This window comes from Vipera berus (assembly GCF_964194415.1).
Source record: "Vipera berus genome assembly, chromosome: 1".
Taxonomy (NCBI): domain Eukaryota; kingdom Metazoa; phylum Chordata; class Lepidosauria; order Squamata; family Viperidae; genus Vipera; species Vipera berus.
The window spans coordinates 72,003,704-72,021,108 of NC_138202.1; the positions used below are offsets into that span (position 1 = coordinate 72,003,704).

Sequence of the window (17,405 nt, forward strand, 5' to 3'; positions counted from 1 at the left end):
AGCTAAGCTGGGAAGAGCATCTAAAGAGAACACGAAGAATGATGGGAAGAAATTCCACCAGTTTGTCTCCTGATAGGGATAACCTATTTTGAGATTGGCTATGTCTGTCATGGCAGCCATTTGTGAAAAATCCAATTATAGCTTTGCAATGTTCCAAATCTGCTCATTGGCCCACAAAGGTTGCCTATCTCTGTCCTAATTTGATTTGGAAGGGTTTATATTCCTTGCAGATAGCTGGTCATTTGTGCAGCCAAGAAGGCTCCACACACATTTGCACCACTTAGGGCAGGGGTAGGCAACCTTGGCTCTTTTATGACTCATGGACTTCAACTCCCAGAATTCCTGAGCCAGCCATGCTGAGGGGAAAGGGAGAGGTTTCCAAGCTGAGCCATACTGGCTCAGGAATTCTGGGAGTTGAAGTCCACGAGTCATAAAAGAGCCAAGGTTGCCTACCCCTGACTTAGAGAGTCATTGAGGCCATTTGGAGGTTTACCTCTGTCCTCAAGGTCATCTGACTGGTGTAGATGTGTGTGTGTGTGTGAAGCCTTCTTGGCTGCACAAATGCCCAGCTGTCTGCAAGGAATATAAATCCTTCCATTTCCCACCATCCAGTCAGAGCTGAAGAAACTTCTTGGATGAGAAGCAAAACATCTTCAAAGAAAAACAAGAAAGTCCAGTTGCCTCCTGAAAAAGCACCTTTGGGATGACCTGATGTATATTTTTCCAAATGACTCTGAATCCTGACAAACTGACATAATCTTAAAAATTCCATACAGGACACCAAAACAATAGTACTAAGGATTATTGTTTACTATTTAAACTTCCTCTCCCCCATTAAAAGCTAAGTAAGAATGGCAGCTACTTCTGGGTTTTTGGTTGTTGTTGTTTTTTGCTTTTCAGTACTAGTGTCACCATATTGTCTGCTATTCTGTTTATGCTTCAAATTGCCACTGCACTGTCTGTACTAACCATATTCACTGTGCATTTTTTTTATCATTATTAGAAACATAACAGCAGTGTCTCCTATTAAAGGAAAAAAAATCTAAGAGATTTTAATGCACTTGCTATATAGAAGGGCAGCTGAAATTCTACGAAATGCCTGTTTTCTGGATGCTGCAATCATTTATCTGATCCCTATACAATTTCATTTTTAGGTTTTATTTTAGAATAGGCAAAATTCTACTTCTGGGTACCAATATGTCTACAGATATCTCCCTTGGTGCCTATCAGATTCCCTACCTCATCTGATTAAACTCTTTATCTTTAGATTCTTTCATTTGCTGTGCTAAGCTGCACACAAAAAAATAAAATAAAGTAAGCTGGAGATGGATGATAGCCTCCAGGGAGTGGAGCCAAAGGAAATGGCAAGGAGCGACTTCTTTTTATGAGAATGCCCATACAATGCTGCCAAAATTCCTGAAGTGGCACTGTATACTTTTAACAGAAGCATCAACAGAATAACATAGTTGGAAAGGACCTTGGAGGTCTTCTAATCGAACTCCCTGCTCAAGCAGGAGGCCTATACCAAGGGTAGGCAACCTTGGCTCTTTTATGACTCGTGGACTTCAACTCCCAGAATTCCTGAGCCAGCCGGCTCAGGAATTCTGGGAGTTGAAGTCCACGAGTCGTAAAAGAGCCAAGGTTGCCTACCTCTGGCCTATACCATTCCAGACAAGTGATTATCCAGTCTCTTCTTAAAAGCCTCCAGTGGTGGAGCACGCAGAACTTCTGAAGGCAAGCCGTTCCACTGGTTGATTGTTCTCACTGTTAGGAAGTTTCTCCTTAGTTCTAGGTTGCTTCTCTCCTTGTTTTAAGTTTTCAAGTTTTCTTTTCAACTACAGGATTGATCTTAACATTTTTCCTTAATATCTGTCCTGGTAAAGGAGAAAGCATAGAAAGCATAAACCCTTGAACATTTGATTCTTATTGCTCTAAAACACTAATTCTTGATGTGGATTACCAGCAAGTGCATGGAAAGCTCACTGCATGGTTTATATAGATATGGCATATGGTCAATGGGCAGCAATTGCATACACATGATGCCAAATGCTTATTCACTTCACCTAGTTTGCTCATGTAGGACAACTGTACATGTAATTTGCTCAGCCTCTGTCCAGCAGCAGCTGTGTGTGTAATATTATGTATTTCCTGACATTTGGAAAAATATAGGAAAAGTGAAACTTCCATTTTTAAAATGGTTTAAATTAGCAAATTTGGCAGATACCTGTTTACATTTCACATAACGCTAATAGTAACGTAAGTGAAAAAAGTACACACATACTATTTCTATATATAAAAAGAAAAGTTTTCACTCACCAGAGACTAAAAATAAAAATATGAAAAAAATGAAAACTACTGTATACAAATGTAAAGATAGTAGATTAAAAAACAACACAAAGCAAAAACAGAAATAAACAACAAAAAAGAAATAAACAACAAAGCAAATATTACAAGGATTTCCATATGAAATGTACTTATTTATTGCCCAAGATAAGGTGACCAATTCCAAAAGAAAGAAAGAAAGAAAGAAAGAAAGAAAGAAAGAAAGAAAGAAAGAAAGAAAGAAAAGAAAAGAAAGAAAGATCCCAGACCAAAACTCTTCCTACTCTCAAAAATACAAGATAAAACAAAAATTGCTGGGGAAAATGTATTCAAAATGTTTATCCAAGCCCATGACTTATGGAACAGATTTTTTTTTTTGGAGCACACAGGCAGATTCTTCTGTGGTTCTGTAATTACAGAAAGGGACGTGTGTAATGAGGATCAATTCAGAAATGGTACAACTGCAGATATTGTAGCTAGTTTAAAAAGACAGAAAGCAGAAAGCAGAAGCTCTTTCAAGAAAGGGGCAAAGAGGAAAAACTAAGAAGAGCTAGCCCTGGGAAATGTCAGTAGGCCTTAGAAGTCAGGCGGGAGCTGTCCAATCATATTATCTCATCAAAACAAACAAGTGCAAATATGAAAAAAGACAAGGAGAAGCTGAAAACCCTGGAATGCAGCAGGTGGCAATTTTATATACATATACATATGTATATATACACACACACACATATAAAGGGATGCGGTGGCTCAGTGGGTTAGGACGCTGAGCTTGTCAATCAGATGGTCGGCAGCTTGGCGGGTCGAATCCCGAGTGACACGTAACAGAGTGAGCGCCTGTTACTCATCCCAGCTTCTGCCAACCTAGCAGTTCGAAAGCACGTAAAAATGCAAGTAGAAAAATAGGGACCACTACAGTGGGAAGGTAACAGCGTTCCGTGCACCTTTGGCGTCTAGTCATGCCGGCCACATGACCACGGAGACGTCCTCGGACAAGCACTGGCTCTTCGGCTTTGAAACGGAGATGAGCACCGGCCCCTAGAGTCGGAAACGACTAGCACGCATGTGCGGGGGAACCTTTACCTTTACTTTTACCTACTGTATATACATATACATACACACACACACACACACACACATACTGTATATGAATGAACCTTTATTGTCAAAGTACAACCATGTATACATTGAGATTGGCTGAGCCTCCCTTCGTGCCCCCACCCCCAACTCACAGTGACACAAACCCTCCATCTTATTACACCATGTGAGGTAATTGCACAACACATATCTATATATGATGTTTTTTTATGAGAAAAAGATGAAGAGGCAACATTAAGCATTGCATTACTTAATGGAACAATTTCTCCTTCAAAAAGCTGTTCATAAAATTAGAAACTAGGAAATTTTATATAGGACTCAAAAATAATCTTTGTATGCCCTGGCTCCAAAAGCCCAGCAGGTTGAAAAACAATAGGCATTTCACTGTAATGCCTACTGACCTACATTAAACATACTAAATTTAATGGGACAAAGAGGGCAGTGAAAATCCAGCTGCGGAAATCATTCAAAAAAGATCCTCTATGTACAGATTAAGACACAATGTTGTTATTCTTGGTGCAATGCAGCTACATACTTATCTGGCAGTCCACAAAGCAGCAGAGAGTTGGTTATAAACAGCTTATTTCTATTCTAATTAAATGCTGTTTGAACTAATATGGATATACCAAGCTTGATTACTTATAGTTGCTTCTGAAATTTAGTGGGAGTTAAAATAGAATTATCTTTGAAGCTGATCTTAATGAAAGTGTCTGGGTCAGCTCTTAGGATTTCCTTTTCTTTTGAACAGTATTGGCTTTAAAATATCGAATGCCTTTTCTTTTCTGTTTTACTCTTTGTGGTCCTTCCCGAGTTTTGTTGTTGTTATCAGTGCTGCTCCTAGATTGCAGTTTATTGTTTCTGATTTTATAAAGCCATCTGGATTTTTTGAAATAAGTAGTAGCTAAATAATTCTTTAAACATTGTGTTCTTATTTATGCAAAAGTCAATTTCTAAGTGAGTTCTAGTCCTATATTATCATAATAAGAAAGAAGCAGGGTTGGCCATACCACTAGGCCACAGGTCTGCAACCCGCGGCTCCAGAGCTGCATGCGGCTCTTTCAGCTGTCTCTTGCGGCTCCCAGTCCTCTGCCATGTGCAGTCCAAAAAAAATAAAATGTGGGACTAAAAAAAGTTCAACCAATCAATTCAAATATGCAGGGTAGGTGCATGTCTCGCCTTGGCTCCACTCTTCAGTCAAACCCTGTTCTGCGCATGCGCGCATGTACGCGCATGTGCACACATTTTTTGCGGCTCCCAGTTTTTTCTTTTGTGAGGCAACTGGTTCCGAGTGGCTCTTTCACTGTTTCAGGTTGCTGACCCCTGCACTAGGCAGATCTGAACCAGCTGCCTTGGATGGTACTGGCTTTTTGTGCTAGAGTGGCTAAAAAGAAAAGAGAGTTGCATGGGGCATGCAACCAGTGCTGTTGCCCTCAGAAGGGTACTATAACATAATTCATCTTGAAATAAGATACAACTATCAATACAGTTGTGTATAAAAGGAAATAGTCTTCAGGGCAAACATTTGGGCTGATTCCAGAAACAAGAATGCAAAACAAAAGTGGTCCATCACCTGTTATTCTCTACTATATCAGTAATTGGATTGATACGGATACAGCTATTTATTTAATTTACATATTTTTGTGCAGATGAAGCAAAAGTCACTACTGCACAAATATTGGATTATTTAGCAAGATATGTATGTATTTAAAAATAATAATGAGACATGCAATTTCAAAAGATTAATGTACATTGGCAGGCCCCAGTCATGAAACCCACTGTATGATTTTGGCCCAGTCTCTGTTTCTTGGTCTAACCTACCTGATGCAGTAAGGACAAATCAGGTGCACCATTTATATCAGTTTGGGCTCATGGAAGGCAGGAAGAATATTACTTCCACAAACAAAATAAAGAAATAAAAGCAAAAGAAAAGTCATAACTTAGAGTCCGAACAAACACTATAAATCTTAACCAATAATTATTTTGCAGGAGAATATCACGATTGCTGATTTCATTACTGGAATATATGAGTCATCCTTGCCCAGGCAAATAGCTTTCTTGTGATGGTAAATATTGTGTAGCCTTTTAGTTCAAGTGTCATAAGCACAAAATGAAGCTTCTATGATGTACAGTTAGAAACACTTCAGGTTCCTCTGCCATCTCAGTATGTGCCTGTTATTAGAATGTTGGCTCTTCATCCATTTCTAATTTCTACCCATGTGATTTTTCTCGGTCAAAAGAGAGGAATGGTTTACCATCAGCTTCTCCCACGCAGAATGCTTGAGTTGTTTCCTTTGACATTGACGTTGACCTTCTGCCTCCAGCATCTTCCTATATTGCTGCTGCTGAATATAGGCTTGCTTTACTGGACAGCGGAGATGATCTCTTGGGTGAGAGTAATCCATCTGATGAGGGTGACCCTTCTGGGAATATATACTCTTGGCATATGTTCTCAATGTTCTTAGCTCATCCTTCCCAGGAACAACCACCCCCACCCCCACCGCTGCCACACAAGAATGCACTACAACCGTGTGTGTGTGTGTTTGTTTGTTTGTTTGTTTGCATGCTCACTAGGGGTACAAATAACTAGGCTCAAATTATCTTGCTTTAGATACATTAGGCAAAGACCAGCTCTCCGGACAAGGCTGTAATGAAGGGAAAGGTGGAAAGAAAGAGAAAAAGATGAGAACAGCAAGATAGCTGGATTTGGTTACAGTGGCAATGGAGGAATCATTGGAAGACTTGAAAGACCAGGTGAGGGACAGATCATCATGGAGAAAATTCTACCTATGAATTTGCTAAAGTCGACACTGACCTGATGATCTATAATCAAGCAATCTCTTTCTAGACTAAACACTTCTCAATCTATTGTTCAGGTACAGAATATTAAGGAACTAAACAAAACAATGAACATCCTTCTTGGAACATAAGGCCACAAGGCAGAACATAAGGCAGAGCAAGGACTGATGATATGATGTGAGTGGAGTTGTGTCCTGCACATGGGCAGGGCCAGATTTTCTACTCTATTTTGGTGGAGGTATTTGTTTTAAAACTATGCAAGTCTTTGTGGCTTCTCCTATAGATTACATGTGTTTCCAACCTCAGAAAACTATGCCACTGATTTTTTTTAAAAAAAACAACCGCTCCAATGTAGATGTCTATGGAGATTCTCAATCATCCAGGTCACGGTTGTCCCAAAGGTGCTTTTCAAAAGGCACTTTCTTGGTTTTTTTGTCCTTGAAAACATTTCACTTCTCATCCAATAAGCTTCTGGTGTCAGTGAAATCTAGATTCTAGTGCCTGGAAGTTGACTGGAAGACTGAAAACTAATCACTACTCTCAGCTCACCAATTTGTTGTTAACCGAAAAAAATAGGAAGGAACTTTATGTATATTGCCTTGAGCTTTTGAGTGAAAAGTGGGATATAAATCAACCAAATAAATAAAACCTGTCTCTTTGTTGCCAGCACTGAAAACCCTAAAATACACTGTTCATCTGTACTGCAGATTCAATTGACAGCAATATCATTACTATTTTGCTATGAAACTGCAGCTAGACAACACTGAGAACACTTTAGTTTTTCTCTATTTATGAGGTTTATATATCTGACTTTTCTCCAGCAGATGGCACTCAAAGTGGCTAATAAGCATAATTTTAAACATGTTAAAACTTAATTTTAAATACATCAAAGGCTTAGTAAAATGTATTTGAAATCTATATTAAAACAACTTCAGTCTTACAGCATTTCAGTTTTTAAACAGTATAATGCTATGGCTCAAGTTTATGTGGAAATTAAAGTTTGTTACTGTCATGACGTCCTCCGCCAGGAAACAAAAGCACTCCAAAAGGAACGGGTGACCAGGTTTATTTCCACAACAATCCAAACCGCGGTAAAGTCAGCGTTGAGGCATCTAGCCTCAACGCTCTTTTATCACGTTACCACACCCTAACCCCACCCCTTCAAAGCAAACCGGCATCCGCCCGCCTCCCCATAAATGCCCCACCCATCACCTTGCATAGCCACCACCCACCGTGTGCACTGCTGCGGCCCGCCAAGCTCCCTCCCCGGTAAGCCTCCCTCATGCGCCCCAGTCCGTGCCGGCGTTGCGGCTGTTAGCTCCCCCCGAGACTATCTAAGCGCCCAGTGAGTGAGGGTGGCAACACGGGCACAGCCACACCCCCCCCCCGCGTTTTGCTGGGACGGCCCCGTCTGTCCGTTCAGTCCTACGGTGCCTCCAGTCTGTTTCTGCCCGAACGCCGCCTGCAGCCCAGAGACCTGCCGCCGAGGTGTTAAAGGGCCCGGAGTAGACGCCAGTAGTGGTTCGGTGGGCACCCGGCGCCGTCCTTGCCGACAAGGTGAAGCAGACGCGTCGATCAGCTGAGCGCCGGCCAGCTGCGCGGCGGAGCTGCGGCGCGTTCTACGGGATTCGGGCAAAGCCACGCCCATCGGCCGACGGTCCGGAGGGGGTGCGCCGATCAGCTGGGCGCCGGCCGGCTGATCAGCGGAGCTGCGGCGCGCTCCGCGGGGTTCGGGCGGAGCCACGCCCATCGGCCGACGGTCCGGAGGGGGTGCGCCGATCAGCTGGGCGCCGGCCAGCTGATCGGCGGAGCTGCGGCGCGCTCCGCGGTGTTCGGGCGAGGCCACGCCCATCCTCCGAATGCCCGGGGCTCGACGAAGACAAGGCTGGTGACCCGGAGGGGGTGCGCCAATCAGCTGGGTGCCGGCCAGCTGATCGGCGGAGTTGCGGCGCGCTCCGCGGTGCTCAGGCGAGGCCACGCCCATCACGGTGGGTTCCGGGGCTTGCCGGCGGCATTGTCGAGGCCCGAGCGGGCGGCGGACTGGCGGGGCTTGACAGTCGGCTTCCCCTACCACCTGCCCTCCTGCAAGAGAAGAACAACAAGATAGACCTCCGCCCCAGAATCACTGTCTCCGTCATTGATGGAACGACAAGGAAGCGCAAAGTCTCCCAGTGGGTCCCCATCTCCAATCGAACAGGACCCGTCACCCGAGTGACTGGAGCCCCCCCAAAAGGGATCCGTCCACCTGCTGGAAACGAAGGGGAGTTGGCAGGCGGCGCACCTCCAATCCCAGCCGGGCAACCACCACTTGGCTGATAAGGCACCGGGTACTGCCTGTGTCGATCAGTGCTGGGCAAGCCTCCCTATGTCCCGTCCGCAGGTTGATGAGGACGACCGGAACTGTGAAAGGCACCACTGGGTCACTCACCATAGGGTCCTCCTCCTCCTCCAGGCTCTCGTAGGGCTCCGGGTCGTTGGCCTCGGGTGGTTCTGCGCCGATTGCTGATGTGGTCATCAGGGACGCCAGCTGGTGAGCAGCTCTTGTTCGCTCCACCGACTTCCGTGCTGTGGGGCCCTTTCCGGCGGGGGTTGCTGCAGCGGCACGAGGTGCCGGCAAGGGGCAAGTGGCCACTCGGTGTCCCGGCTGATCGCACCGGAAACATCTTATAGCTGGTCTTGGAAGCGGCACAGGTGGGTTTGCTGTTGGGGCCACGGCCTTCCGATCCTCCTCCTTTGGCCTCTCAGGGGTCCTACGGGTCCCGACCACCCCCTCCGACTTACCCCTGCATTCGCGCAGCCGGACGTCAAGTTCTACAGTGACCCAGTACCACTCCAGCAGTCGCTCGGGCACTCCACGCACCACGCACGCCCTCCGCAGCGCGCCGTCCAACCCCGACTGGAAGTGGTGTACCAGCAAGCGTTCCGGCCAAGAGCGGAGCTTACGAGCCACCCGGCGAAATTCAGCGACATACTCTGCTGCGGGCCTGCCTTGTTGTCGCAGCCCCACTACCTCCGCCTCAGCCCTGTGGGTGCGGGCCACATCCTCGAACTGCGTCCGCAGTGACTCCAGGAACAACCCGACGTCAGCCAGTTCCCGTGCATGCTCACCATACAAGTCAGCCGCCCAAGCTGCTGCCTCTCCCTGCAGGCTTGCTGTGATAGCCACCACCATGGCCCATTGGGAGGTATAGGCTGCACCGTACTGATCCAGGTGGTGAATGGTGTGGCTTAGGAACATGGCGAGCCGGTCAGGGTGGCCGTCGTACGTAACAGGCAGCGGTGGAGGGCCCCAGAAAACCCCCGGGCCCCAGGGGCCCCCCTGGGCCCTGGGCCCCCTCCAACCTGGTGTTTGGTGCCGCCCGCTCCATGGCCGGGCAGTTGCCCCGGCCGTTGTTGCCCACCTGGTGGCCTCTGCCTGGTCTGACGCCCCGGGGTGTTGTCGTTCGGCCTGAACAGCTCCCATCTCCGTCAGCCGTGATGGCGGGCCCCGAAACCTTGGGCCTGCCAGGCGGAAACTGGGCTGGCCCGATTGGCCAGGTGTCAACCTCTGTAGCGACCATCGCCGCGTCTCCTGAGCCGGTCCCGCAGGTGACCAAGGTGCAGTGTCCTGATACCCAAACTCCCCAAAACGGTCCCGCAACACATCCATTGTGTAGGCCCCTGGGGCCGTAGAGTAGCTCCACACCTCGCCTTCCTCCTCCGTCAGCCGCCGCTCCCTCCAAGCTGGCATTGTGGCCTGTGAACGGCCCTCACCACGGACTTGGTCCAAACGCCCCAAGGGAGGGCTCTGCCACCCCTCCCCGCTTTGAGCCAGAGACCCTTCCTCCCAACTATCACCAGCTTCAGCCGAGGCCATAACCCCCTTGGTCTTCGGCCGCACTGCTGGCCCCTCTGGCATGCCAGGATCAGGTGGAGTTGCAACTGCAGCCCCAACAGCCCCTTCTTCCTCGGCTGCCAAATCAAGCCCCGATGGATCCTCCACCATGCCCAAAGCGCGAGTAACAGCAGGAGGTATCCTGGAACAACGCTGACTTACTGTCACGACGTCCTCTGCCAGGAAACAAAAGCACTCCAAAAGGAACGGGTGACCAGGTTTATTTCCACAACAATCCAAACCGCGGTAAAGTCAGCGTTGAGGCATCTAGCCTCAACGCTCTTTTATCATGTTACCACACCCTAACCCCACCCCTTCAAAGCAAACCGGCATCCGCCCGCCTCCCCATAAATGCCCCACCCATCACCTTGCATAGCCACCACCCACCGTGTGCACTGCTGCGGCCCGCCAAGCTCCCTCCCCGGTAAGCCTCCCTCATGCGCCCCAGTCCGTGCCGGCGTTGCGGCTGTTAGCTCCCCCCCGAGACCATCTAAGCGCCCAGTGAGTGAGGGTGGCAACACGGGCACAGCCACACACCCCCCCGCGTTTTGTTGGGACGGCCCCGTCTGTCCGTTCAGTCCTACGGTGCCTCCAGTCTGTTTCTGCCCGAACGCCGCCTGCAGCCCAGAGACCTGCCGCCGAGGTGTTAAAGGGCCCGGAGTAGACGCCAGTAGTGGTTCGGTGGGCGCCCGGCGCCGTCCTTGCCGACAAGGTGAAGCAGACGCGTCGATCAGCTGAGCGCCGGCCAGCTGCGCGGCGGAGCTGCGGCGCGTTCTACGGGATTCGGGTGAAGCCACGCCCATCGGCCGACGGTCCGGAGGGGGTGCGCCGATCAGCTGGGCGCCGGCCGGCTGATCAGCGGAGCTGCGGCGCGCTCCGCGGGGTTCGGGCGGAGCCACGCCCATCGGCCGACGGTCCGGAGGGGGTGCGCCGATCAGCTGGGCGCCGGCCAGCTGATCGGCGGAGCTGCGGCGCGCTCCGCGGTGTTCGGGCGAGGCCACGCCCATCCTCCGAATGCCCGGGGCTCGACGAAGACAAGGCTGGTGACCCGGAGGGGGTGCGCCGATCAGCTGGGTGCCGGCCAGCTGATCGGCGGAGTTGCGGCGCGCTCCGCGGTGCTCGGGCGAGGCCACGCCCATCACGGTGGGTTCCGGGGCTTGCCGGCGGCATTGTCGAGGCCCGAGCGGGCGGCGGACCGGCGGGGCTTGACAGTTACTTAGTCCATTCTAAGATTGATTGCTAATGAATGTTGGCTGAAAATTAACTAAATTTATGAGTTTTCGCTGAAAGTCAGATTTTCATCTCAGTTTGATGCATTTGTGGTGTGTTAATGTGGACTTTTAAACATAGATCTTGTCCTATAAGTATCTATGTAAGAGTCATTTATACAAAACATATTATCTTGTCAAAGACACAGTATTCTTGGTAGAAGACTAAGAGCCCCATATTTATACCAAGCATTACTCCTCTTACTTCTCTAAAGCAGAATTCTATGACAAAAACAATTCTTGGGGTTTTAGTTCTTTGCACTCCTTTCAGAGCCTCTGGTTGAAAAATAGTATGATATAGTGTTGACTTGATTCTGAATTTTTTTTAATGTAAACTGAACTCCTGCAAAATCTCAAAAAGTTAAGATTGAATTTGCTGGAACCTATATGGGAGACCACCAGAACATGCCACGATGCTGAATTATCATGCTGCCTCAGAAATTCTGGGAGCTTAAGTCCATCATCTTAAAGTGATTGAGATTGAGAAGTGCTGGTGTGGGTTATTGCAGGTCTCTTACCCAATATGCACGCATTCTCCTGTGGGCACTGAATGCTGAATGGTGCAGAGAAGAGCAGCAAAGATGATTAGGGGACTGGAAAACTAAACCGTATAATAAATGGTTGCAACTGGGTATGTCTAGTCTACCAAAGTGAAGAGTTAGTAATGACATGTTAGCAGACTTCCAATATTTGAGAAGTTGTCCAAAGCACCTGAGGATAGGACAAGAAGCAATGGGTGGAAGCTTGTTAAAGAGAAATCCAACTGGAAACTAAGGGAGAAATTTCTTGAAAGTGAGAACAATTAATCAGTGGAAGAGCTTGACCTCTGGAGTTGTGGGTGCTCCATCACTGGAGGTTTTCAAGAAAAGATTGAACAACAATTTGTCCAGGATGGAATAAGGTCTCCTGCCCTTGGCAGGGGTTTGGACTAGAAGACTTCTAAAATCCCTTCCAGCCCTGTGATTCTATGACTCTATGACATCCTTCATGTTTTCAGAATGTAATTCTCTATAAGCAGGAAGAAAAAGTATTACTCAAAATTTGACATAAAGAAGGTGCCATCTAGTGGACAAATTAAGTACAATGTTCTGCGTCATCCTGAAATGTTTTAAACAACTGACCTTGAGTAATGCATTTATTTGCAATCAATGTTATCAAATTCCATTACCACCACCACCACCCCTGCCGGTTCTCAGATCTGCATTCATTTCGTAGCCCCAGTTTCAGCATGTCTTTTATTGCCTGCTAAATATTATGTTGCTACTACCATGTCAGCCGTAATGAGAGCATCTGGGTCAGTGCATATTTTTGAGGCAGACATTTATTGACAGAATGTAGCTCACCAATCAGAACTTTCTTTCTAGAAAAAGAGGCATTTCGATTTAACCTGCTTGGTAGCAGGAAAAATTAAAAAGGTCAGTTGAGGAGCAAAAGGAGAGAGGGCGGTCTGAGTGATCCGTTTGATCGCCGAGATCAGATGCTAGGGTTACGCAATGTCCAGCACCAGCAACGTTTCACAGTCCAGAAAAAGTACTAGAAGAGGAAACGGTCTCATTCAGTTAAGAGAAACGAGAAAGAGAAATGTCTCTACAGATACTTAGTTGAAAAGATTAGGTTACTATCCTATGTATCTTTAGCCCTTTCGAACTTGTTTCCGAGCCGGCGCACAGGATGATGCATCATCTGATGCTTCAATTATCTGAAGAATGGAGTGGCAAAACTTTATGCCACTTTGCTTTACATCAACCAGTGGCAGAACTGTTCCATGATTAGACTCGCCAGGGATCCTTCACAAGATTTTAAGGGGTTTCTCTTCGGCAAGTTTCCCCCTCTATTGCAGGCTCGTCCTGCATTCAACTGTTCGCCTCTGCGCCCTTTCGAAAAGCGGAACCTTGTTGCTTCCGACCTCCGAATCCAGGGGAATGAAATTTCTGCTGGACCGTGGCACTGGTAAAGAGATGATCTCCCTCCCAGGCTGAAAAGTGAGCCATGGCCTGGATGCAAAGGCTGCGGAAGAACAAATCGCTGCAATATGGACTCCCGATGATGGTGAGCGCTTGGTGGTAGGACGAAGGACAGCTAAATTGAGGGGGGGACTGGAAGGGGGGGCAGAAAATGGTTGCACGTTGCAGGTTAGCAGGCTATAGAGGACACGGTATTCTCGGTTGTCGCGGCGCAAGGGCTGCTCCTATGCATTCTTTGGGACGAACAAGTGAGAAATCCTATTGGCTAAAATTCTATTGAAGGATCATCTCCTTAGGATCATCTTTGTCGAGGCTCGCTCGTCGCTGGATGCCACTCCTGTCAGTCTGACAAAGAGGGCGGGCGTTTGCCAACTTGATGGGGAAATGTTAGAAAGTTCTTCACTCCGAATAGGGCATCATTACATGGCTTGTGTCCTTTCCTCTCTATTCGTATGAATGGCCTATACCAGTAGTAATTCAGCGTTTCTCATTCCACAGCCCTCCAAAGGGACTGGACCATACGTCCCATTATTCACTTGGCTATCTGGATGAAAATAATAAGTATTGGACAACACTTGGTTGAGGACAACTGTGTTGTTGTATGACTTGTATAAATTAACTCTTTATGTGCCATGAAGTCAGTGTTGATTCTTTATAGTGACCATATATGTAGCTTTTCTTCATGATGAGCTGTCCCTGACCTGGTCTTTCAGATCTTCTGGCAGTGCATGCGTTACCGCTACAATTGAGTCCTTGTTGGTCATCCTTCCACTTTTCATGAGACAGCTAAGTCTTTACATAATGTGCCCCAAATATGATAACTTTGGCTTAGTCATTTGTGCCTTAAGTGAGAACTCTGGGTTGATTGTTTTTTTCAAAGATTCATTTGTTTGTCTGTTCGTTTTCTTGGGCTGTCACTCTCTCAACCCAACAAACCTCACAGGATTTTATGAGGAAAATAGGAGGAGGAAAAAGTATGAGATATGTTGGCTGCTTTGAGTTATTTATAAAATAATAAGGGTAGGATGTAAATAAGTACAGAATTATATAGAATGAAAAAAATCTATCTTCTTTCAATCCTTCCTTTAAAGTCTCAACTTTCACTTTTATAAAATGTCACAGGGAAAATCTTTGCCTGCCCCATTCTGAAGTTTAATTGTCCGATCTAAGCCTGAAACCCACAATGCATAAATAACTTATTCTGTGTGATGGATGCAACTAGTATAGTCCCTATTCTCCTTTACAATTTCAAACAAGATTCAGTTCCCCAAGCTTAGCATTTTTCTCACATACCTCCTGGTACGATTCCATTTGAATGCCAGTTTCTCATCCAGTTTACTAGAGAACTATCTAAGGATGTCTATAAGGAAATAAATATGTACAATGTCACAGTGCAAATTTCACTCCTTGCATGTAAGATCACCACACACATTTTGCCATCATCATGAAACTACCTGTTGTTTTGAGAACTATTTAATATTTTAAGAATATTCTTTCTATTATAAAACTTAAGAAACAAATTGGCACAAATATATCAGTTTAAAATAATATTTAGAATTTAATGAAGAAAACACAACTATGGAGAAATTTAATGGGATTTAATTTGGAGAATATGATTAGCTTTTAAGGGACAAAAAAGGAACAATGGGTAGACCCCTCCAAAATGATTATGAGGCTTCTGGAGGGGGGAAAAACTGAAGGAAACTGGGTAAAACTTTACTGCATAAAAAATAAAACCTAATTGTAATTGTATCTACTCACTGGATCTAGAAGTCTGAGGCTATTAGATTGCTCCTGAATTCTAGAAGAATTCACCCCACAACTTGGGGGTACATTTTTTTCCCCTCACAGCCAGTTGCTTCTCTCTGAGGAAATTTAAGGAACAAAATTTATTGCATATATTTTTGTTGGTTACATCCTGCCTTCCTTTAAGATCTTAAGTTGGTTTACATGGAATCACTTTAGACTGATCCTTAGGTGGATATATCTTGCTCCTCTTGTAAAAGCTTGCTCTCCTTTTGGGGTTTTTCATATTTCCTTGCCGTTTCCTTTTGTATACTAAGCCTCACACTTGATTTCAAAGAGAAAATAAACTTTTCCTTTCCTTTTTACAGCTCATGGTGCACTTGGCTCTCAAATACAGTAGGTGGTGCTCCAGTTTATAAAGTGTAGTAAGATAAATACTACAGTCAATACAGTCAGGATTGCAGCACCCAGTGACTAATCCTATATGACTTTTGCTTACTGCACTGGGATGGTAAGTTTTCTGACACTGCAATAATAAGTTGCTAATCAAGATCAAATTATATAATTGGACAAATAAGCTTGTTTTAATGGTGTTTAAAAGAGCCAGTTTAAGAAACAGGTAGAAAAAAAAGAATCTGACCTGAATGCTAAATTCCCCGTGCCTATTCCTGGACCTGAATTCTGTGTCCAATTTTATTGCTTCAAATACTGATTATAAGAAATAATGTTGGGCGGCAATAAGTAGCCAAAGCTCAAAGCTCAACAACCTTGCTGTTTTCCGTCCCCTCCAGAGCAGCATTGGCCTACAATTACAGGTAGTCCTCATTTAGCAACTGCCACATACAGTGACCATTCACATTTATGGCAGTGATTAAAAAGTAAGCTTCTGATTAGTTCTTGCATTTATGACCTTTGTAAGTCTGTAAAGCAAAGAAAAACTACAGTAATGTCAGGCCCGTATAAGCAGATCCATACTTGAAAAGTTCAGCTAGCTGTTTACTGTAGGTGGGTAAGACTAAGTAAGGTTCAGTAGCATTCAACGGGGGTCAGACTTGCCCTTTCATGCCCACATATGGATTCCAGACTAACTCCTTGTTTGACTCCTTCCCTGGCTCATCACCTTATCGGCCAACCTCTCCAACAAATCAGATCATGAACACAGTCATTTCACCTATCAACTACTTCATTTAATGACCAAGTTGCTGATCCAATTTTGGTTGCTTAACAAGGACCACCTCTAATGTAACCCCAATTGTTATGGAATTCAGAAAGGTTATCAAGACCTAGAAATTCGGAAAGCCTTTGGAGAGTAAAGTACAGATTCCAGCCTTGCAGTAGCATTTGTTTTATCAAGAAAACTGTTTTCCTGGAACATCATAATATTGACAATTAATGACATTTGTTAGATTAGTTTAATCTTTGTTATGAAGATGTTTACTTCTTAGAGTTGAAGCAGTTTACAACCACAAACAATAAAGAAATATTCTTTAAATTGAAGATCCCTGATTTGTTTATTCGTGTTAGAAACACCACAATTAAAATAAAGCATACTATATGACATAAAATTTAAAATATAAAATACATTTAAAAAGGTACAAATTAAACAGATCTTGCCCAGATCCCTGATAAGGTGATGGGATAGTGAACCCAAGAAAACCGTTGCTTTTTAGTGTTTGAAATGGTTCCTGGGAGAAGGCTTCATTTGATTTTCTTTCCCATATGAGAACCTTGAAGTTCTCAGAGAGTTGCTTCACTTCTCCTTCCTTTCTCAGTGATATATCAGAATCAGAATAACAGAGTTGGAAGGGACCTCTGGTCATCTAATCCAACCACCCCCCTGCCCAAGCAGGAGACATACACCATTTCTGACAGGTGGCAGTTCAGTCTCTTCTGAAAAGCTTCTAGTGATGAAACTCCTACAACATCTGAAGGCAAACTGTTCCACTGGTTGATTGTTCTCACTGTCTCTAAGTTGAATCTCTCCTTGATCAGCTTCCATCTGTTATTCCTTGTCTGGCCTTCAGGTGCTTTTGAAAACAGAGAGGAGGGCTCTCTGTGACAGCCCCTCAAATACTGGAACACTGCTATCATGTCTTCCCTGATCCTTCTCTTCACATAGTTTCAAGGATGAGTTAGGACATCAGAGAAAGTCTTTATTAGGGGCTCTGTAAGCTGGATTGGGGAGGGTATGTGACAACTAATAGTTCCCCATTTCTGTTTAAAGGCAAATATCTCACATTTGCACACACAAATATCAATTTCAGGAAGCTCTTCTAATGTGTGCATTTCTTACCCTATGCAGAGTTTATTTTCTCCCTCTGAAATAAATGGGAGTCCTTT

At 45.5% G+C, this 17,405-nt stretch overlaps 1 protein-coding gene across 3 annotated transcripts in view; it reads left to right on the forward strand.

Moving 5' to 3' along the window:
- Positions 1–13,239: 13,239 nt before the first annotated feature.
- The window catches only part of LOC308660997 (cytochrome c oxidase assembly protein COX16 homolog, mitochondrial-like), a 41,456-nt gene continuing 37,290 nt past the window's right edge, over positions 13,240–17,405 (forward strand). For 2 of the 3 annotated variants that reach the window (XM_081315655.1, XM_081315656.1), the window contains exon 1: positions 13,240–13,404. In XM_081315655.1, coding sequence (XP_081171781.1) covers positions 13,345–13,404 — 60 coding nt within the window. In that variant the 5' untranslated portion in view covers positions 13,240–13,344. Of the gene's footprint in view, positions 13,405–15,433; positions 15,577–17,405 lie in introns of all 3 variants that reach the window. The other variant, XM_081315657.1, reaches the window with a different exon arrangement.